This window comes from Rhinichthys klamathensis, unplaced genomic scaffold (genome assembly GCF_029890125.1).
Source record: "Rhinichthys klamathensis goyatoka isolate OS25496 unplaced genomic scaffold, OSU_Roscu_1.1 h1tg000180l_1, whole genome shotgun sequence".
Lineage (NCBI taxonomy): Eukaryota > Metazoa > Chordata > Actinopteri > Cypriniformes > Leuciscidae > Rhinichthys > Rhinichthys klamathensis.
The window spans coordinates 3889268-3913029 of record NW_026606708.1 but is presented as its reverse complement, the minus strand read 5'-3'; the positions used below and the strand labels follow the sequence as shown (position 1 = coordinate 3913029).

Below are 23762 nucleotides of genomic sequence, written 5' to 3'. Positions count from 1 at the left end.
TCGGTCTTGCTAACCTAGCTGGGCAGGCAGTGCATCTCTTGCATCACTTTGTGGCTGACAAAAGTGAGAGTAAAATACAAGTATTTATTACGTTTGATTTTGATAAACGACAAAGTGCAACGGTGTTTGTTTACTGCAGCTCGGAAAACATAACCACGTCGTGTGTGTTATCGTGCGTTCAAATGCGCGTGCACGACATGAAAGGCGCATTTTCAAGCAGAAATATGTGGAGACCAGACATACTGTACAATACATGCACGTGAATGATGGCACTCCCAATCAAAGTACACATTATACTTTTAAAACAAGACACTGATTATCTAGTCTCAGTGTAGTTAAAAACTCTAAACAACTGCACTAATTATGCAAGATAGAAAGCAATGTATTGACAATTTGACATTGATTGACTATTGATCTATAGGCTATATTGAATTAAAAATGTTGATTAGCTGGACATACTGGTCAAAATGGATGCACATCCCTCAGTAAATAATAACCATAAATCAAGAATTGCTTCAACATGCATAATAAAAAATTAAAAAATCATACTGATGCCGAAAATGCCCAGGCTGTAGAAAGAACCAAAGTTAATCCCAAAAGCCAAAGCTCAGGGTTATAATTTATTATTTTCTTCCTATTTATGTTTACGTTAATATTCACTTAATTAATAATATTCACTTATTATCTTAACATTCTATAGAAAATACTCTATTCAATAAATATTGTGTGTTTGAACCTCATTCTGTTCTATATTGTTGTACTTATTCTTTGACTGTTTTGTTTAAAGGAGGGAGGATTGTATGGGAGCGCTGAAGTGTCAGGTGTGACTGTGGCAATGGCAAATGGTTTACATAGCTCACGACATCACAGGTCAGGTAGAGGCCCCTTAGCAGAATTTTGCTTAGGGCCCCAGGGGGAGGTCAGGATCGGCACTGGGTGTAGCAGTCGATTCTGTTCCTTACCGGAATTCCTGTTCCCTTTACGCAATCATACTACAAATCATGCGTAGTTGCCCAGATAAGCAAAAAGCACAATTGAATGTACGGGAAGCCAAAAGGTTAAAAAAGGATTGTATTTTTTCCGAAATCTAAGCGTTTTTTTATTTTATTATTAGAAGCGAGTTTTTCCCCATCTGTCAATTCAATCCAGATTATTTATTTTAAAAAAAATAATAATAATAATAATAATAATTAAAAAACAATAAACAATAATATGAGGAACTCTTTTTCTCATGTGTATTTTGGTGACATTTAACATATTGTTAATACATTTTGTATACTGTTTACAAAGTTGTATATCATAAACCTGTCATCTTTGACGTTTGCAATCTTTATAAATAATAATAAGACCATAATATGAGGCATTGCGTTTGGACATAAACACGATCAGATAAGGCAATTTGTATGGGCAAAATTCAACTGAATATATTCCTTCATATAGCCTGTGAGTTTTGGGGGTAGTGCCCTTTTTTCAGGTCAGAGCAACTGCCCCTCAAAATTCCTGTGCACGTCCCTGACCGCCGGACTCGCGCATCATCATGTCTGTAGTTTTTTTTTTTTTTACACTTTTCACTCGTGTTTGTAGTTCTAACCGTCCAACGCGCGATGGGTTGTGGGCAATATTAGCCGTTAGAGTGCGCATCGATCTGCAGTTCGGATTCTGACTGGAAATAGTAGACCATCCGAGTCTCTTTGGAACACTCATTTAAACATACTACGATTTGGGACGTACTAATTCTATTTTCGAATACTATTTAGGACGGATAGTATGCGAATTGGGACGCAGCAAAAGTCTGCTGAAATAACGCGCAGACAAGCTGAGCAACGCTGGTAAAATGACGCTACTCTCTTGTTCACTGACACGCTCCCCGCTGCCTTCTGCTCATATGCTCTGATAATAATAGCTTTGTAGGACTATACACATTATTTGGATAATTGGTCAAAAAAATAAATCTGTTAAATCTGATTCTGTTGCATAGAACTGAATAATATATTGATATTTAAAATTAATATATTTTCTTTTCAATTTTAGTGTTACTTTCAATGTGGTTATTTTATTTGCTTGTATTTTTTTTTATTCAGTATCAATAAAATTGTTACATTTCATTAAAAAGTCTAATATTAACACATCTATACAAAAAAAATCTAATTTAAAATAAGACATAAAAAAATTAAAAAGCATTTTCCGTTTTGGTTTTCGGCCAAGCAGAGGTAAAGCATTAAAGTAAAGCAGAATTTTCAGAAGCCATTACTCCAGTGTCACGTGATCCTTCAGAAATCATTCTGTGCTCAAGTAACATTTATTAGTATTATCATTGTTGAAAACAGTTGTGCTGATTAATATACGGATTAAAATAAGGATTCATTGATGAATAGTAACTTCAATATTAAGTTATTGGCAGCGGAAAGAAAATACCTGACTATATTAATGCAAGTGAATCAACTAGATTTAAATCATTTATATAGGTTCACAAAGAGCTCAAAAGAAAGCTTAATTGGTTTAAAAGCTTTATATATATTGAAGCTTGTATTTAAATGTATATTTATATTAGTTTAAATGCAACATTTAACATTAATTGTCCATTCATTTAATCATTATGAATATTATACATTATTATAATCCATATACTATAAATAATTGGCAACAAATATGTCTCATAACTTTTATCACTAGAAACTGCTTTAATTTGGAGTGAGACATACAGGGGGAGTGCCAGTGGCTTTATTGCATCAGATATATGTCACTTTGCTCACAGTTGATTGGTCCAGTTTGGGTTTGCGATCTCTAAACCTGAATAAAACCTGCTTTGGAGCAGGTTAGCCATGTAGCGTAAGTTACCATGGTGATGAACACCACTAAAAACCAATGCACCTTCTTGAGCTTGAAAAAACAGTTTGGTTTAAGGTCAAGGTTTAATCATTTATAAAGCACATTTATAAGCAATCACTACTGCCCCAAAGTGCTGTACAAGTACAAGAATAACAAAATAAAACACACTAAATAATCAAAAACATTTAGAAACAACTGTTTAAAAAAAAAAAAAAAATTTAATAAAATGTCACAGCTCAGCTGATATTAACCCCAATGCAAAAAGGTGAGTCTTTAACAATGATTTAAAACACTCGACAGAGGAAGCTGCTCTGATTCTGAGAGGAAGTGAGTTCCAGAGAGTAGGACCTGCCACTGCAAAAGCTCTGTCCCCTCTGGTCTTTCATCTAGACCTTGGACAGTCTAAGGACAGCTGACCAGTCGATCTTAGTGGTCTAACTGGAGTGTGCAAAATAAGCATGTCTGATAAATATGAAGGTGCTAAACCATTTAGAGATTTAAAAACGAGGAATAAAATTTTAAACTGAATTCTGAAAGCAACAGGCAGCCAATGAAGAGACGCCAATACAGGGGTGATGTGGTCATAGCGCTTTTTCCCTGTCAATAAACGTGCAAAAGTTTGCTCAAACAAACTTATCTCATACTTACCCATGTAGCAACTGAAACCGGTTTCATGGAACAGGCCTATGGTCTGAATGATTTATTAGCAAATTGGTCTGAATCAAAATGATTTTTATAATGCTTATCTAGTAAATCACAAATGACTAGAAAAGTCATTAAAATTCATACGTTAAAAAGAGTGGGAAAACTGAATTTATCCTTGTTAATAAAAATATTGCAGTTTTGTGGTGGGCAAATTCTCTCGATTTGCTTGCCACAAGCAGCTGTGCCAAAAACAGGGCAATGCAATCGTGAACCGGTGATTGCATAACAAAAAAAATCCAAATGGTTGACAGGAAGGCAAGAGGGAGACAATTTTCAATTCAATATGCAGAGCCACACAGCTGTTTGGGGAGAAATAGCAACATGTAATAAAACACAAAGGCACAGTGGGTAGCTGGAAATGGAGCATGCTGCAGACATTAACCATGCTCTCCATTGTCTGTGACTCAGTCAGAGTGGACATTTTCAAGAACTTTTATTTCCACTCGGTGGATCTGAGAGCCCATAATGGAAGATTTAAGTGAATTACAGTGGTGCCAGGCATGCAGACAGAAGTGTGTGTGTGTGCATGTGGTCTTCTGGACAGCTGGACAGTAAATTCACAGCTTCAGATGGGCCTTTATTGTGGTTGATGGACGTGTTCTGGCCTCTCTCAGCATCTCCAATAAACTGCTGGGTTTGGTTTGAGTGTGCTGTGTACTGCCAGCTCTCTCAAACCTGAGAGTTTCAGCACAACTTAGAAGGAGAGCTGTGACAAAGAGCCTGTTCATAAATGTGCACCTAGGGTCAGTATGACTGCTATCATTACTGCAAAAGATTTTTTTTTTTTTAAATGCATTGCCTCAAAGACATAATGGAAAGTCTGGGGGTGGAGAGGGTGTAAGTACACCTAAAGAATTTATAAAGATGGTGCACTCATATTGTTATGAATGGGAGAAAGTGCAAAGCACAATATGGCGGAATTAGCCCTGCCTTATAAATAAAAGTTTACAAAATTTGTAAAATCATCACGTCACTGCAGCTGCCTTTAGAAGCTCCGATTGCTATAGAAAGTCAGTGTTCTGAGACGCGTGCTTGTAGGCGTCCGATCGACGCCGACAGTCACCAGATTACAGAACGACACTTCTCGTCAGAGAAGCCCAATTCACCATTTTCATTTTAAATTGACCTTATGACTGCACATGTGCATTGGCTGGTCCAGCCTGAAAAATGCAGTTGTTTGTCATGGTTTGAGCGTTTAGAAACCAAATCTAATGAGACAGTTGTTGGTGGAAATGTTGGAAATCATTGGTGATTTAAAATATGAAATGTAATCGTAAGCTTGGTGAACAGCTCTAAAGAATTTGATGTTTCCCCATTCAAACTAAGAGATAAAAGCTGTACTTGCATGACTGAAATAGCAGCCTGAGAGGCATTTCAAAGATGGCAGCAGATTGAAATGACCCTCCCTAAAGGAACTTTGGTACACCTAACCACTAAAACAAGGCTCAATAAACACTTTTAATGCAGGTTACATCGAAACCAGTAAGTGACGACAAGTGCCGTTAGGAGTGAGTCATTCCCTCAAATAATTTGTTCAAAAACACTGGTTCATTCAGGAACTAACAACGTGTCTACACCGGACGCAACCGTTGACGCGTCGCATCGCGCCGCAACAGCTAGAAGCTGTCTACACTGGATGTGACAAAGCAACCGTAGCAAATCCATTTGTCCTTCCTATGAGAGGTATCGCGAGTGCTTGGAGTACGTCATAAATAGAATGAGGCATCAGTTTACTTTCGGGGATTTGCCGTGTCCCGTCGCGCAGCAACCAGTGTAGACAACATCCCTGATTATAATGGATTCTAATTGTCTTTTGTCGCATTGCATTGTGCCGCTCGCATCCAGTGTAGACAAAGTGTAACTGTCTCTATGAGTGAGTCACTGAATCATTTATTTAACTGATTTGATTTCATTGATGAAGTCAAAACAGATAAAGAAACTAGCAATATTGTGTCTAAAAATGCAAGATACACAATATGCACCAAAGACAAGAAAAATATTTATTTCTAATATATAATAGGCCTTTATTTTTTTTATTTTTTTACTATAGCTATTACACCTTTTTTATGTTTTTTACATTTTCTGTGGGAAAGGACAGGGCAAGAAAAAATCTAAACTGGTCCTTTTTGTTGAGCCCCAGACTTACTGGCCCTTGATTCTGTAAATATTTCCTCTACAGAGTAAGACAACAAGATTGACACCGGACAAAAGCTAGACAGGGGCCTAAGAGCAGCATCCCACTCAACAAGTATATTGGGAACCAAATCTAAAACAGATTTATTGTACAGATACACAGTTCAAGCTACTGTAATTCTGCAATCAATGTGTTCATTCTGAGCTGTTACTTTAAAGAGGTCACATCTCTACATGGAATAGAGCAAGAAGATAACACTACTTCAGAATAAAAAGGACTCTTTGTTAAGCAGAAAAAAGGTTTTGCATCATGAAATAACACTAAATATCATCATCCATGAGTCACCCTACCTCATTGAAAAGCACTCGACTGCTCTGACCTGACGTGCCACCGAGAGAGTGTGATCTGCTCTTCCATGTGCGGCCGAAGAAGTGCTGGTGACCCGAGTCAAACAGGGTCACACGCAGCTGATACTGGAGTGATTGTGGCAACTCTGACTGTTGTCACCAACCACAAGAAGAAAAGGAGAAAAAAGGAGAAAATATCAATCTCTGTAATCAAGAACATACTGTATAGTGATTCTTTGATTTTTTTTTTATTCAGTTGAATTGAAACTTGTTTTTGTGTAGGTAACATGCCATTTCAAGCAGTTTTCTGCAGTGTAACATGCTATAATTAATCTAAAACTAAACATTATAGTGTGTATATATATACATATACACTCACCGGCCACTTTATTAGGTACACCTGTCCAACTGCTCGTTAACACTTAATTTCTAAGCAGCCAATCACATGGCGGCAACTCAGTGCATTTAGGCATGTAGACATGGTCAAGACAATCTCCTGCAGTTCAAACCGAGCATCAGTATGGGGAAGAAAGTTGATTTGAGTGACTTTGAACGTGGCATGATTGTTGGTGCCAGAAGGGCTGGTCTGAGTATTTCAGAAACTGCTAATCTACTGGGATTTTCACGCACAACCATCTCTAGGGTTTACAGAGAATGGTCCGAAAAAGAAAAAACATCCAGTGAGCGGCAGTTCTGTGGGCGGAAATGCCTTGTTGATGCCAGAGGTCAGAGGAGAATGGCCAGACTGGTTCGAGCTGATAGAAGGGCAACAGTGACTGAAATAACCACTCGTTACAACCGAGGTATGCAGCAAAGCATTTGTGAAGCCACAACACGCACAACCTTGAGGCGGATGGGCTACAACAGCAGAAGACTCCACCGGGTACCACTCATCTCCACTACAAATAGGAAAAAGAGGCTACAATTTGCAAGAGCTCACCAAAATTGAACAGTTGAAGACTGGAAAAATGTTGCCTGGTCTGATGAGTCTCGATTTCTGTTGAGACATTCAGATGTTAGAGTCAGAATTTGGCGTAAACAGAATGAGAACATGGAACCATCATGCCTTGTTACCACTGTGCAGGCTGGTGGTGGTGGTGTAATGGTGTGGGGGATGTTTTCCTGGCACACTTTAGGCCCCTTAGTGCCAATTGGGCATCGTTTAAATGCCACGGCCTACCTGAGCATTGTTTCTGACCATGTCCATCCCTTTATGGCCACCATGTACCCATCCTCTGATGGCTACTTCCACCATGTCACAAAGCTCTAATCATTTCAAATTGGTTTCTTGAACATGACAATGAGTTCACTGTACTAAAATGGCCTCCACAGTCACCAGATCTCAACCCAATAGAGCATCTTTGGGATGTGGTGGAACGGGAGATTCGCATCATGGATGTGCAGCCGACAAATCTGCGGCAACTGTGTGATGCCATCATGTCAATATGGACCAAACTCCCTGAGGAATGCTTCCAGCACCTTGTTGAATCTATGCCACGAAGAATTGAGGCAGTTCTGAAGGCAAAAGGGGGTCCAACCCGTTACTAGCATGGGGTACCTAATAAAGTGGCCGGTGAGTGTATATTTATATATATATATGGACACTGCACTAGTGATACAAAACACACAGGTCTGTTAAGAGCAATACTTTTAATAAGGTAGTCTAACATTTTTCTGACAAACAAAATCACAGCTGAGGTCTTCTGCATTTTTGTCTTCTCTTCCAGATAAACAGAATTATGACATTCATGACGTTCACTCATGGGCGATTTTACTGGGGCATGTGACGTCACAGTAAAATCTCATGTTTGAGTTTTAACATACTGTCCATACAAGCTCATGCAGTTGTCCGCTCTAGACAGAGAATACTCCAGTTGCAGGGAACACTTTTTTAGTAGGCTAAGAAGAAGCAAATATATTCATTAAGTATAACGAGGTTGGGTTCCTTCAACTGTCCATCCTATTAAAAACGGCTAGGCTATATAAGATAATTAATTGTAAAAAAGTCACAGTGTATTGTATTTTGCCAGATTTTATAGTGTTAATATATTCAAGCACGAATGAGAACCGTTTCGAGGGGGATGCAAGGTGTGCGAAAAAAAACAAAACCAAAAAACTAATATTCGAATCCCAAAATTGAAAATCGAACACCAACCCACCGAACGAATTTTCGGGTCTAGCCCTATTAGGCATCTTAGTATTTTCACCCCAAAAAATCGTTTTAAAGTTATGTATATCTTTTGCTGTAGTGTGTCAGTTGGAAATATCAGTTTACATTTCCAAACATTCATTTTGCCATTAATTGTAATAATCCAGTGATATTTTTGTATGCACAGTGAGTCTGACAACAGCCAGTGATCTCACCATCATCAAGTCTGTCTGTGATTACATGAAGAAACAGTAAAACCTGAGACAGACTAAATCCAGAAGAATCGCCAAGACGCTTGAAGAAACCTTCCTGCAAAGCTACCTGAAAAACTATGCACAAGTGTACCTGGACAACAGCTGTTTTAAACACAAAGGGTAGTCACACCAAATATTGATTTGATTTAGTTAATAGAAGTTTGATTAGTTAATAGAAATAAAATCTATTTATAAAATAATTTTTGAAAGCATCCTCACTTTACAGCATTTTTCCACAAGTGCCTAAAACTTTTCACTGTACTGTAGCTTTACATGAAGGTTTCTTCAGGCGTCATGGAGATGTTGCCGCAGTTCTTCTGGATTTAGTCTGTCTCAGGTTTTTCTATTTCTTCATGTAATCACAGACAGACTTGATGATGGTGAGATCAGATCACCGGCTGTTGTCAGACTCCATGTGCATACAAAAATCTCACTGGATTATTGCAATTAATGGCAAAATGAATGTTTGGAAATGTAAACTGATATTTCTTACTGACACACTACACCAAAAGATATAAATAGCTGACTTGAAACCATTTTTGGGGGTGAAAATACTAACGTGCCTAAGACTTTTACACAGTAGTGTGTATATATATATATATATATATATATATATATATATATATATATATATATATATATATATAAATTATACAATATAATATTTATTATTAAGAAATTATAAATAAATAATAATTATAAATAAATCATATTTATTTTATTTTATATATTATATTATATAGTATAATATAGTAGTTTTATATATATATTATAAACTAGGAGGAATTATAAATGAAAAATGTCTGAAAGTGTGATCGAAGTTGATGGGCTTAAACTAAAGGGATAGTTCACCCAAAAATGAAAATTATTATTTACCTACCCTCAAGTTGTTCTAAGCCTGCATGAGTTTCTTTCTTCTGCTTAACACAAAGGAAGATATTTTAAAGAAAGTAGGTAACGCAGTTTCTGGTCCCCATTGACTTCCATAGTATTTTTTTTTTCTGTACTATGGAAGTCAATGGGGACCAGCAACCATTTTTACATACAAGTTACTCAAATTATCGTCCTTTATGTTCAACAGAAGAAAGAACTGAATGCAGGTTTAGAATAACTTGAGGGTGAGTAAATGCTGAAAGAATTAACATTTTTGGGTGAACTGTCCCTTTAAGAATACGCCTGGAAATTGAATATTTGTACTTTAAAATATAAAAAATATGAGAAATTATGACTAGTAACATGATCTAACAATACATCTTAACTTTTACATAATATGTATCTGAATGAAACCCCCACCTGTCTTATGTGAAGTCCATCGATTTGTTTGAGGTGCAGCTGTAGACCTTGAGGAGATCCTGGAGCTTGTCTGGCGGTTTGACTGTGAGGTGGGATCACTCGGTTTCTCTCGAAAGCGTTTTTCCAGTCAGACATATGCGAAGTTTCTTCACTAACTTTACTAAAAATCTAAGTTAACGTTACCAGGTAACGTTTCTTTAGAGGCTGTCGATCAGTGAACAAACATCCCTGAAAACGTCTAAAAGCTTCACGGGTTGTTAAATAATCCCCGCAGTTAAACCTAATTCAAATCAAATGCGGAATATTGACAAAATTCGACGCTCAATGACACAGAGACACTTTTTGTAGCAGTTTGACTCAATCTCTTTCTTTTCTCCTGCTAAAGCTTCAAACGCATTGGCTAATTTTACAGAATAACTAGTTCTGACATTTTTTACACATGCTCTACACACTGTTATTTTCATAATCATAAAAATACTGGGCTTAGCTAATTGTCAGGAAGGGATTCTCTCTGAAGTGGTTGCCATAGCGTCTGTCGGCCGTTGCCAGGGTGAATTAAAGAGCGGTTTGGCGCTTTTCTGCACGAGAGAAGTGCGAGGATTGCCGCATATTGCCCCCGTGTGGCTCGGTGGTGAATCAAAGCTCTGACTCGCACTTATTTCGAGATGCCAGGCCATCCCTTTGGAAATGTGTAGCCTATCTTTCTTCAGAAACAATAATAGTGGCTCAATGGTTTCTGTTTGCCCTGAATTCATTGTGGTTGGTTCTGTTTGTTTCTCTGTACAAAAATCCAATTGCAAAATCAGGTCTTTATTATTTTTGAACCTTGTTTAACCTAATTTTCATCCATTATTGGAACAACATTTTTGATGATATTAAGAGGACGTAGCCCATTTAAATTTATTTCATAATATGCTCTTATTGATTTTTGTGCCTGGCTGAATCCATGACAATAACACGAGATACAAATAGATAAAAAAAATAAATGCAATAAAATATCTACAGAATATATAGTTACAAATATTTGTCAATTTACTAATATTTACAGGCACAGATAACTTCACTCCAGGTAGCCTGTTTAAATATATTTTTTAAAAACCTAACAACAACCCAAAGTAAGGCCCACCTACTCTTCAACAGCACTTTTTAACAGGTCGTGCTAGAGATTTATCAGTCCATTTGCCTGGTCATCTGAATGACAGTGAGTTAGTTATTCATTTTCATGTATTAACATTTAATTTTCAATCATTTAATGTATTAACAATTGTCTTCCAGTGACAATGGTCAATACACTTTGTAATGAATACAAAATTGTTAATGTGTTAAATCATAAGTGTTTCTGAACACAAGCTTAGAAAGTTATTAATGCAGTTATATGATCTGTACATTTGTAAAATATCTAATATTCACTCATGTTCATTTTGCTGCTCAATTTTTACTAATTTCTTTATTAAGGTCTATACATAGTGTAAAAAGTGGCAACCTGCAATTGTTATATTGAAGAGCTATTTCCACCTGATTTCAATAATAAAAATGAGTTTTGTTGGCATACTGTCAGGGGTTGCTTATAGTAAAGATCCAAGGATGATGTGTGACACAGGCTGAACGATATACAGACACAAAGAGTGATGTCTTACACAATACAACAAAACATTTACTCAAGACAATGAACTGAAGACACGGAGGGCTTATATACACAGGGATAGGTGATCAATGAGACAACAGATGTGTAACTAATAAGAATACATAATTATGAACTAAGGCAATGACAATGAAAACCATGATAAAGAAAGTAAACAAAACTAAGCATGACCGTGATCATGACAACATGATATACAAATTTCTGGCATGAAACTAGATGGTGCAGGCTAATAGGTCCTTTTGCTCACCTGTTCATAATCACACTGTATCTATAGGGCGCAGCTGATTGGTTCCTGCTGTATCAGTAGCCAATGAGCTCGCTGCTCAACCTTCAAATACTTGGGTAGCATTTGCCTTAGCAGTGCAGCGCGCTTTCAGAAACCTTCACCTTCCCCAGCTCCACCTGTATACTGTAGATCTGCTACAGGTAATTCATGTGCGCTATATTGTACAGTCTTACTTGCTCACAGCGGCGTGTCGTGTATGTATTGGCAGTAGCAAGTCCCATACTTGCTCTGCCGCAGCAGCAATAACCTACAGCAGCAGCAGCAATAAAAGCAGCAGCGTAGCAGATCTATTTCGCCAAGACCAAACATACAACATTGTCATACCCATTACCATGCCAATCACTCCGAGAGTTGTCAAGACAGAAATACTTTAATGTATTTAGGTTGATTCAGTGATAAACAGTTAAAACCTGTTAATTTAGATGTTGCAATTTTTTTCTGTAGTTCATAGTAATTCAGATTAATGCCTGATACCAGTTTAACATTATGGATTCACGCAAGGTTTTGTTCCAACTTAGTAGGCCTACTGTTTCTTGCTCCAATCACTGGACTTCAGGCTTGAAAATGTCTTGACAATTTGTGTGAAAACTGCAGTCATTTCTGGGTTGTTCAGATTCTTATAGCTTGTTCCTCCAAGCTGTCTGGCTCAACATTTATCCTGTCTGAAAATACAGTGAAGGAAAGTATTACTTTTCATAGATTGCACAAACATGAAGAATGTGCGTCTTGCATGGGTTTCCGCAGTCAAACCACAGGAGACCATAATAACAGTCACATAATACACATAATTAAAATCTAAAATTTTATTTATGCCATTAAAGATTCTCATCATGTAAGCTGATTAACTGAATTGCTCCCTTTACCCTGTAGTTTTACTTGTTTAAATTGCTCATTTATTTAAATCATTCATTAATTCCTTTGAACAAAAACAAATTAACACATTTTTGTTCAAATGTTTTTTGTTTAATTTATTTTTTCAATGTCAATTTTATATTACAAAGCAATAAATAATCAATGCCTGTATCCCTGTGTGAACAGAATGAGTTAAAATTTATAATAAAATGTATAATGTTATAATCTCACACATCACCATTTTTTTGTTAAATGCATCAATATATATACATTTATATTTATAATTTAAAATGTCTCATATGCCACTACACTACAAAATATCTGAAACAAAGTGAGAAAAGTTTACCTGATATATTACCGGTAGATGTTTTCTTCTTCTGAATACGTATAATTGTAAAAACACTTCCTGTAATTATTATTAATAAAGTAACTATAACACTAATAGCAATGGCTGTTGAAGCAGTCGGGGGATTTCCACATTCACTGTCAGATGATTCAGTTCCTGGATTTGTTTCAATAAGTCCCATGGCATCACATCTGTGAATAATATCCAGGATCAGATATCGAAAATGACAAACAGCATATACAAGCAGTTTAAGCGAGCGCTTACTTTGTGTGTGGTAAACAGGATGAGAAAGATCCGTTTGAATATGTGTCACCTGAGCAGTCAGCACACACAGTATCTGTGGAGCCAGTACCTGCAGAGAAATTCAACATAAAGCCACTACTGTGTATTTGCTTAAAAACTTCCCTTTTTTTCCCTGTTTTGCAGATACCAATAATCAGTGTTGCGCTTTGCTCATATACATTTATATCATAGGTTTTTATAATTTACCTGATTGTTTGATATATTGTCCAGGGCTGCATTCAGAGTGTTGCACAGCAAAAATGCAGCTGATTTCCTTTTTTTCAATGCAGTAGAATCTTTCCAGTGGCCCACAAACAGTATCTGATGACTGAGTACATGCTTTATTCAATCTTAAACCTCGGTCTAGGATGGAAATGAGTAAGTAGAAACAATAAAGCACTGAGTTACTTACACTACAAGTAACTTACACTTACAACTTACACTATATTATTTTAAGCAACTTATATTTTTTAGTTTTCCTAGACCAACTAACTTGCAAAGATTCAACTATTTGCATTTACAGACATAATTTTTCACCATCAATGTTAATTTAGATGAACAGATATCAATTTGAAATACTCACTTGCATTGCATACAGAACAGGGAAAGCATTTCATGAGGCCATTTGGTTCATCAGTGAAAGTTAATGGAGGGCATGGAAGACAAGTTGTGCTGATTTCATCTGTGCAGTGCCAAAGAACACAATTTCCTAGCAGCACAAAAAAGAAAATTGTGTGATTTCTAGCTGAACATTATTTTCATTACTGTTTTGAAATATAAGTATTAGAAAAGCACTTTACAATTTAACTTTTTAAACCAAACAAATTATTACTTTTACTGAAGTAATATATTTTAACAAACTTTGCTTCTAATATTATAATAATTAAAAGAATACTGATTTAAAAAACTATAAAAGACAAAAAAATAAAACACTCAGTATACTAACGTAACCTCGGTTCCCTGAAATAACGGGAATGAGCATTGCATCAGAGATTTTCTCTGTACGCTAGGGGGAAATGCCATATATTGAAGCCTGATTGGTTCACGTCTGAAAGGCCTTTCAGCCCGCCAGAATGGACGGGGCCGACTGCCTAAGTTGCACAGAAACGGCCACCTGGTCAGATTTTCTCGACTGAACTGCGATAGTGTCGACTCGCGCATTTGTGCATTCCTGTTATTTCAGGGAACCAAGGTTACTTTGGTAACTGGAGATCGTGTTCATGACTCTGGGGGAGGCTTGGAGCCTCCACCTATGGCTTCTCGACTGGAGGCTCCAAGCCTCCCCCAGAGTCATGAACACGATCTCCGGTTACTAAAGTAACCACAACTCGGGTTGGGGATGCCAGATTGACACTTTTTACTTGGGAAGTTGGGAAAGGAGGTCCTTTTTCAGAGGGATTGGTCACAGTGCTGTAGACAGAAGCTGGACCATTCCCGGGAACCACGGATGGTTCTGCCAGAGTGGTGCCACGAGTCAGACAGAGCATCTGCCTTCCCTGATTCGGCTGATGACCTGAGGGAGCAGTGCTACCGAAGGGAAGGCATAGAGGTGCAAAGGGGGCCAATGCGTCATTTTTCTTTGAAAAGAATATTTGCCAGTGGGTATTCTCTTCCAACGCGAAGAGATCCACTTCCACCAGGTCGAAAAAGCTCCAAATCATGCGGACCATGAGGGGGTGTGTAACAGGCCCAAGGGTACTATTGAAGAGGCTACTGCCATGAGGCCCAGTAGCTTCTGAAATGCCTTTAAAGGGAGGTTGCTGAAAGCTGTCGCTAGCTGCTGACAGCCCTCTCGAACGAGTCAAGAACTGCCCCCAGGAACTCGATGCGTTGGCTGGGTGACAGCCAGCTCTTTCTCAAGTTGATTCTGAACCCCTTTCTAAATGATTGAGGAGCAGAGATCTGTGAGCTCAGAGTTCCTCCTTTCATCAAGAGCAGTTAATCGTCAAGGTAATTCAGGACGAAAACTCCCCTCAGTCTCAGTGGGGAGAGAGCTGCATCCACGCATTTCGTAAAGGTGCGTGGTGCCAGAGACAGTACGAATGGTGGGACTATTGATAAGCCACCCCGTTTAAACGCGAATCTCAAGAACAATCTTTGATGGGGATCTATCTGGACATGAAAGTATGCGTCCTTCAGATCCACAAATAAAAACCAATCCCCTGGGCATATCTGCGAGAGGATTTGTTTCAAAGTTAGGATTCTGAACGGCCGTCTTATTAGAGCGCGGTTCAGAGATCTCATGTCGAGGATCCTTCTTGGGGACGAGGAAGTAGTGGCTGTAAATGTCTGACTCGCTGTGTGCTGCGGGAACCTTTTCTATCGGGCCCTTTTCAAAACCTGTACTTCGGCTCAGAGGACATGAGAGTTGGCGTCCGAGACCAAAGTGTAAATCACTTTTTGCAAGCGAATTGGAGCGAGTAAACCCATTTTATTATCTCTAATACCTAATTCGACACCCCCGGAATGGCTTCCCATGCCTGGCTTCGGGCGGAAAGGGGTTGGAGAGCCGCAGATGGCAGCCTGCTGCACTCTGAAATGCTCTTTTTGTGAAGGTGTTTATTTTTTATTTGATTCGCAATAACACTGGGAGCACTGGCTGCAGGAAAAACTCATCGAGGCGGCAGCGGTCGGGCTGTTTCTGGAGCCGAGAAGTCTAAGCCCAGCTCAGTTACTGCCTTGGTGAGTCCTGCTGAAGTCTCGCTGAGTCCGTCTCTCTAGGGGCTGGATGGGAGTCATCTCCGGAGTTCACCCAGTCCTCAGTGTCAGATGCCGCTATAGACATTGAGTTTTCACAATCGCCCTCTGAGCCGCCGAATGAAACCATACCGCTCGCGCCAGAAGAGGCGTTGGTCATCACGGGTGAAGAGCACTGGCGAAGGTATTGGCGCTGGGCCGACGTGAACTCGCTGCCACCCTGTTGTTCCGCCCCGTGGCTCCACTGTTTCTTCCGTCTCAGCTCGAGAGGGAAAGAGAATGGGAGAGAGTGCGAGGAGGAATCCCTTTCTTTGAAGAAAGCGATCCACAGGTGCTCATCTGAGGGATGCAGGGCAGTCCCTCCTGCATGAGCCACACTCGTGGCGCAACATTTTGCAACAAAAGCTGCTTTGCTCTTTATAATCAGCTTGCGCCGTGAAATTTGCTCTTTACGCGGCTTTTGCCGTGAAATTTCTCTTTGCTTTCGCCGTAAATCCGCAGGGCAGAAGCACTGAGCCAGCTGCGAGCTGTGAAGCGTCGTTGATCCGCTGCTCTGTTGATTCTCGACGGCGAGTAGATTCTTCTTCTTCGGAGTCAGCGAGAAGATGTGTCTTCACGCTGAAGGATAGTAAATCTAGATGTCTGTTTCTGTGCAACTTAAACAGGCAGTCGGCCCCGCACATTCTGACGGGCCGAAAGGCCATTTGTCTGTGAAATTCACAGACGTAAACCAATCAGGCTTCAGTATTCCGAGAAAACTGAGTTTCCCCATAGCGTACAGAGAAAATCTCAGACCCAATGCGAGTGAACCGTAGCCTATTGAAAGGGAAATTAAGTTATGATAACTTGCAGTCTTACCAGGGGAACACATGGGGCAGCATTGCTTGTTTATCTCATATTCAGCATGAGCACATCGACAAAAACAATGTTCATAGTTAAGAGGAATAATAATTGTAAGAATAGTAATCCTTAAAGTGAACATGGTCACAGTTTAGATCTAACTCTGTTCAGTTAATGTGAGCAGTGAGCAAACATTTCTCACATGTCATTGGTATTATTTTGTTTTGAGCACAAACTTCAGACACTTCCAATGCTGTGGTGTTGCATGGTCTGATGTGTGTCAGAACAGTAAACAGTATGGAGTTGATAATAGATCAAAACTGAGAGACTACAGCATTTCAAGACTCCTCAAGACTCAGATCTTGTAGGTTGTATTTCCACAGCTTCTTGCATGCATTCTTTGGAAAACAAACTGAAGCAGAAAAAGCAGAAAAATGGTTAGCTCATTGTAAACCAATACATTTGGGTGTTTCCTCAACTAAGGGCACTTTTGGCTCGCAGATTTAGGAAATAAACGGAAAAAACATCACATTCTGACAAGTTTTTGTAAGTGTAACAATATCCAACAATAGACACACTCACACAAGAATTCTGTAGTTTTTATAATTTTCTCTGAAACATCTAAACATTTCAACCCCAGCGTTATTTCCAACAAATAATACATGTTGTGTTTTATAGCATTCTATGGAAATGATGGTCGAGAAAATTAGGCCTACATTTTAAACATTTTTGTGGATAAATACTGAAATGGAATACATAACCATGGAATTATTAATATTTTATTAGAATGGATTTTCATAAAACTCTGAATCTGAGACAAGGGTATAAAATAATCCAATCTATAAATAAAATGCAAGAAAAAGCCCCATGGACATAGTGTTTTATGAATTTGGTGTTTTCATAGAATTTATGAAGCATGCAAGTCGGTAAAATATACTCTATCCTATTCATTTGAAATGTTTGAGCCAATGAAAACAAGCCAAGCAACAACTCGTGAGGAGGAAATGATTACTTTCACTTTAAAATGTGATGGAAATAAAGAAATAACACGTATCACAGTGGATATATAAGACAACAGTGATTCAAACAGAAAAAGGGAGTAAGTTATATAACCTTTATATAGGCCTGTTGATATTTGTCAACTGCCTTCAAAATCCGGACAACACTTTTTCGTGATAGGCTAATGCATACTAATGGCTTTAAAAAGCTGCAGGTCACGCGGTTTCCTCGTTAACAAAATACTATAAAAACGATATGACTTACCAACGGGTATTATAATAATTGTTTCTTTCACAAAGCATTCACGGATATTGGTTGTTCGCCTCAGAGTCTATACTAAATGAAGCGGGGTTTTTTTCAGTTCTGCATTCAAATGTGCGGTCTAGATGCCATTTGAAATAAGGATCTTAAAGCGACAGTAGCCACATTTAGCCTACCCAGGAATATGGAATTATAGGAATTACCCAGGAATTCTATTTTAGTGAATTTCTCTGACACCATACATGTCACATGTTACGTGTCCTGTAAAGGGCACATTCAGGGCTTTTCAGAGATACCACATGTTTGGAGGTTTCACCGAAAACAACTTCTCCTTGGTCTTTAAAAATGTCTGACATTACTTTAGTGATCAAATGTAGCACTCTTATGGAAATATGATAATATATTGTAATTATAATTTAAATCTGACTACTTTTCAAATTTAATTTCATAAACCAACGTTATGGGGGTTTCAAATCAAAAAATGACTTTCTGTTACAGAACAGGGCATTGATTTCATTCATGTCCACTGTAGAGGACATCAGGACTCAAATCATGTTTATCAGGCATTTTGGGAGACACATTGAATATGTCAATTAATTATACATCAATATTCTATGAAATATTAGATATTATAATTAAAATGTTGCTAATTGTTACTCCAATTATTACACTTGTTTTTTCATTAAATGTTGCTCCAAGAGCACATTAATGTGCAAATTAGATACAGTGTATAGATACATTGTATTGAATGGGAATATTAATTTATGGCCATTTTACCCACATATTGCATAAAGTAAAATGGTGAAAAAAGTCAAATCAATTAATTCCGTTATATCTTTCATAACATAGTTGAGAATCATCTTTATACAAATTTTGCTAAAAAAAAAATCCTGAACCCCCAAAATGTGTTGGTGATTGGAAAAAAACAAGTCCTGGGGCCTGTACCATGAATCCGGTTTAGGTGGCTACCCAGGTATGTTTCAGTTTAGTTTGCACCAACCCTGGGTTTTAGGCACCATGAAAGTGGTTTGGCTTTAAGCAGTGTTCATCGCCATAGTAGCCTAACTTACGCTGCACAGCTAACCTGGTCCGGGGCAGGTTATGTTCCAGGTAGAGATCTCAAATCTCCAAATTAAAGGTCACTACATAGCAAATGATTTTTAAAGACACAATCGTCTGGCTTTTAGTAACACTTATTTAGAATAATAATTTTGTATGATTTAGATATTATTTATGTAATTATTAATCGAGCACACGTACAATTTTCGTTTATCAATTATTTTTACGCACAGTTTAAAGGAATACATATATAAAAGGTAATATAAATACGCTTTAGAATATATAGATTAAGCTATAAAATGACTACGTGTGAGTTTAAAAATTCAATTCTCTCTATAAGCCAAACGATTTGAACTAGGCGTATAGCTGCAGAAAGACTAATATCATTTGTAAAATTTTGGTATTTACTTGGTTCCAATTAAGTAGCTTGCTGATAGTACGGGTCAAATCCCATGGTCAAATCCTAGAACCGCCCCTGCTTGTTGTACGCTAGTCCTTGGGCTTCAGTATTCACATGTGACTGTCTGTAAATTATGATGTGGAAAAGACATTATATTTATTTTACTCATAAATTATTTTTAAAAATCCCAAGTGAAAATCCTGAGGAAATGGCTCCAAAATGCTAATTCTAGTGGTTTTGTAATGCAAAATGAACCTCTCTATAATTATCATTTTTTTCAGGATTAAATTATAAAAAATAAAATACTAATCTGCTTTTTTATTTTTAACCATTTATGTTGTTAAAGTCCCCGTGAACCGGAAGTTGCAAACGACTTTTCTCCTATGTTGTTGTGACGTATTTCCGAGAGAAACGGAATACTAAATGAGGCAAAATAGTGGGCGTGGCTTTTTTCCCAACTAGCACCTGATTGGATCTAGAAAAGTAGGTGTTTTCATTCAGCCTTGTCAGTTGGAGACACCCAAACCGTCAAACCTACGTCATCAGGGAAGGTCCTCCAATGCAGAGGGGAGGGGAAATTTCTGATTTTGATTAAAGATTACGAAGCCAAAAAAAAATGTTGTGTGGATTGACTTGCATGGATGAATTGTTCACCACAAAACGATTAATTTAGGCAAACAAAGTAAGTATGGTCAATTTTGAATTCATGGGGACTTTAAAGGTGTCCGACTGTCCGTGTCATTTGTTTTTGTATCCACAAGATGGCAGCGCGCGTCATGTCGTTGTTTTGATCGCCCATGCAGACATACGGCGAAAAAGAAACTTTATCATTGCGGAAGACAAAACATGCACAAAATAACAAAACTCAAGCTGGTTAAGGTCAGAAGTGCCAACCAGTCCAAAAAATACGGAATTGCGGCTGTTAACCTTAAGGAGCTGATTAAAAAAGGATGTCATGTACTAAAGGTATAGTAAAATGTGTTTTCATGTGGTTTATTAAGGAGAGAGTGTCACTGTACAACGCGTTTGGATACAGCAGTCAAGCATTCATAGTTCATATTTTATGCACAGGTATCCAGCTCCGGAATACAGGTTTGCTTGTACGAGGATGGAACTGTAGTTACCGAAGAATATTTTCAAAATCTTCCCGATAACACAGAACTTGTTCTCCTGCCTGAGGGACAGAGCTGGAATGGCCGTGAGTTTATTTCATTGACTGACAGTTGTAATGTAACTGGAAAACATTGCTTGAAAATAATATTGCAATAAAACAGGCCACGAATCATATTGCTTTGGCTTTTCATTCTCTACAGTTGTCCATGAAATAAATCAAGTCCTGGGATTTAACAGACACACAGACCTTCTGATCAGTGCAGCAAAAGACCTTCTGTCAGATGAACAGTCTCCCAAACGGCGCAGAATACTGGGAGACCTCCTGAGGAACCTGAGGGACAACTCAGAGGTGGAGAGCAGAGAAGAAGATAAGGAATGGTTTGAAGGTAAATGAGGGAAAAGAATAAGTAGACATTTACTCTTTTACTGTAACTGACTCTTCTGAGGTAACGTTTATGCTATTTTGACGGTTTTGGGGTACTCCATTTGACCTGAATTTAACCTGGCCTTTTTGTATATTGTATCTTGATTCTGTGTTATTTTAATATGGCATATAAATTATGGATATAACTCACAAAGAACATGTCCAGGTTACACAGAATTATATTTCATGAATTGAAATGTGTTGTATTTGTGAGCATTGGCTCATTTTTATCATGTCTATATATCAGGTATTGATGCCCGGTTTAAAACCAAGTCTGCTTACATGAAGTATAACTGCGAGAACAGAGTCCGGGGATATTTGAAAGAGGTGTGACAAACTGCATTCAGTTCTGCTTTAAATGTTCGTTTTTGAAATGTTGGAGATATTATATGTAGTGGACTTTATCATTTATTTCATGCAGTAAAAAAAGACCTGCCATCACTCTGAATGAGATATATTATTCACTGTCCATAGGTTGATGGATATACGCAGACTATTCCAAATCCCAAGACAAAAAGTGAGTATAAAAAGGTGGTGGAGATCTTGGCAGAGAAACTGAAGGCTGCACGATACAACGGCACCTATTTTGACAGATCGGAGAAGGACGTCCTCAGGCTCTGCACTGAAGAGGGCTGGTTCTCCTGCCAGGTGCTGTAGTTTAGTCATTTCTAATGAGTCTCATTCAGTTCAGTCCATCGAAGGAAAATAATGAAACCTAATAATAATATAAAAGATCTTTCATCAAAATGTAAAATTCCTGCTTTTGTTGCAGTGGTACAGAAGTTTCTATTTGTATAAGACTATAAAAGATTTTTACTCTAACAGGGTGCCTTTGATGAGAACAACTGCACATCTCTCCACTCAATAAACCCGTATGGGAACCGCGAGAGCAGAATCCTCTTCAGCACCTGGAATCTGGACCACGTGTGAGTAGTGCATCTTAAATGTAAATGTTTATAACAAACAATCACACTGCCGGTCAAAAGTTTGGAACGATTAAGATTATTTAATGTTTTTGAAAGAAGTCTCTTATGCTCAACAATGATGCATTTATTTGATCAAAAATACTGTGAAAACAGTAATATTGTGAAATATTATTAGTTTAATTAACTGTAAAATATCTATTGTTATACAGTTTAAAATGTTATTTATTAATTTGGTGGTAAAGCTGAATTGTCAGCAGCCATTTCTCCGGTCTTCAGTGTCACATGATCCTTCAGATTGACTGCTGGTAAATTTTTTCAGGATTTTTTGATGAATAGAAAGTGAAATTAACATTTATTTGAAATAAAACTCATTTGTAACATTATAAATGTCTTTACTGTCACTTTTGATCAATTGAATGCGTCTTTGCTGAATAAAAGTATTATTATTATTATTTTCAATCTTACTTACACCAACTTTTAAATGGTTGTGTTTCACAGTAAATATTTCACAATATTACAATTTTACTGTATTTTTGTTCAAATAAATGCAGTCTTGGTGAACATACAAGACTTGAATCTTAATGTTTTCTACTGATATACATTTTAATTTCAGTATTTAGGTCCTCTGGTAAAGGTAATTTAAGAATGAATTATTCTGAAATCCAGTTAAATGAGAAAAGCTGATGTATATTTCAGGATAGAAAAGAAGAGGACTGTGATCCCTGCACTCGCTGAGGCACTGAAGGGTAGTAAGAGCGGAGATATAAATGTGGATTATTTCTACAAACTGTTCTTCACAAGAGAGAATCTCAAGCTGGTTCACATTGTCTGCCATAAGAAAGGGGCCCATGAGCTCAGCTGTGACTCCCGAAAAATCTACAAGCGGGTCAGGAGGACTGTGAAATGAAAGGACATCCATAATCCTCTTATGAAAAATGCAGCATATAGTGTGAGCTTCTCGGAGCCATTTATCATACTAATAATCAGGTATGCGCATTTCTAATTGTAACAACTTTTAGTTCCATACAAATATTTGTACCAAAGCAACATCTATGTTTAAATGTAAATAATGAACTTCTTCAGGGTTTTGTAAGTGACTGATTTTATATTTGTACATTTGCATTTTTACTGGTTTATTTAAATAACAAAGTCTTTGAAAAGAGTCTTTGGTTCATCTTTCTTTCCTGTTCCTGCCAGAAGCCAGTGATTTATCATCAAAATCTTGTATCATCAGATATTGGAAACATGTGTGGGAACAGGATGTCTTGTACAGCAAATGTTTGTAGTCCTTTCATTAAAAAACAATGGTCTTATTTATTGTACAGAATACATAAGCCTTACCTGAAAAAAAAAACTCTTTATATTTTAGTAAACTAAACAACGTTAAATATGAAGAAAAATAAATAAAAAATAATACGATTGCACATGCATATCAAAAGTCATTTTTCCAAAGTCATTCATGAGGTTTATTTTCTCTGGACGGAGTATTGTACTTTCGTATGATAATACACTGAAGATTTGATAATGTCATGTACATACAAGGTATTTGGCAACAAAAATTAATTTTTTGAATTTTTCACTTCAATAGAAAAATATAAACTTCAAATCACAATTTTTACCTCAGGCAATTTGTACATAGTAGCAAAGAAACTACATATTAAATTGTTACATCTTTGAGCTACTAGTGAAGTTAGTGCAAATCCAGTCAAATAAGATACAAATATCTTCATATACAGACAAATTCCTAGTGGAAGCAACATGCGAAAAAGAGCTTGATTGGTTAAAAATTACAACTTTTCATATCTTACAATAAAACCCTCTTAATTTGAGATACTATTCAATAAAAAAATGTTTAAAAAAAACTTTACATCATTAGCATATCAAAAACATTGTCAAAAAAATTATAACATGCTTTAATTTTCAA

At 37.4% G+C, this 23762-nt stretch overlaps 3 protein-coding genes across 3 annotated transcripts in view; 1 reads left to right on the top strand and 2 right to left on the bottom strand.

Moving 5' to 3' along the window:
- The window catches only part of LOC130094700 (nephrocystin-4-like), a 187966-nt gene extending 178020 nt beyond the window's left edge, over positions 1–9946 (bottom strand). Inside the window, exons 1-2 of the mRNA XM_056261122.1 lie at positions 9712–9946; positions 6019–6165 (exon numbers count right to left, since the gene is read on the bottom strand). Of these exons, the coding sequence (XP_056117097.1) occupies positions 6019–6165; positions 9712–9846 (282 nt within the window). The 5' untranslated portion in view covers positions 9847–9946. The remainder of the gene's footprint in view (positions 1–6018; positions 6166–9711) is intronic.
- Positions 9947–12221: 2275 nt separating this feature from the next.
- LOC130094693 (tumor necrosis factor receptor superfamily member 14-like) lies at positions 12222–16984 on the bottom strand. Its single transcript, XM_056261116.1, has 6 exons — positions 16675–16984; positions 13703–13828; positions 13327–13482; positions 13102–13189; positions 12838–13028; positions 12222–12301 (listed from the first exon to the last, which is right to left on the bottom strand). Exons 1-6 carry the CDS (start codon positions 16796–16798, stop codon positions 12249–12251), a joined length of 738 nt encoding a protein of 245 aa, XP_056117091.1. The 5' UTR covers positions 16799–16984; the 3' UTR covers positions 12222–12248.
- Positions 16985–20165: 3181 nt separating this feature from the next.
- On the top strand, positions 20166–22974 carry dffb (DNA fragmentation factor, beta polypeptide (caspase-activated DNase)). Its single transcript, XM_056261115.1, has 7 exons — positions 20166–20341; positions 20447–20573; positions 20689–20874; positions 21160–21239; positions 21387–21560; positions 21738–21838; positions 22535–22974. Exons 1-7 carry the CDS (start codon positions 20222–20224, stop codon positions 22743–22745), a joined length of 999 nt encoding a protein of 332 aa, XP_056117090.1. The 5' UTR covers positions 20166–20221; the 3' UTR covers positions 22746–22974.
- Positions 22975–23762: the final 788 nt, after the last annotated feature.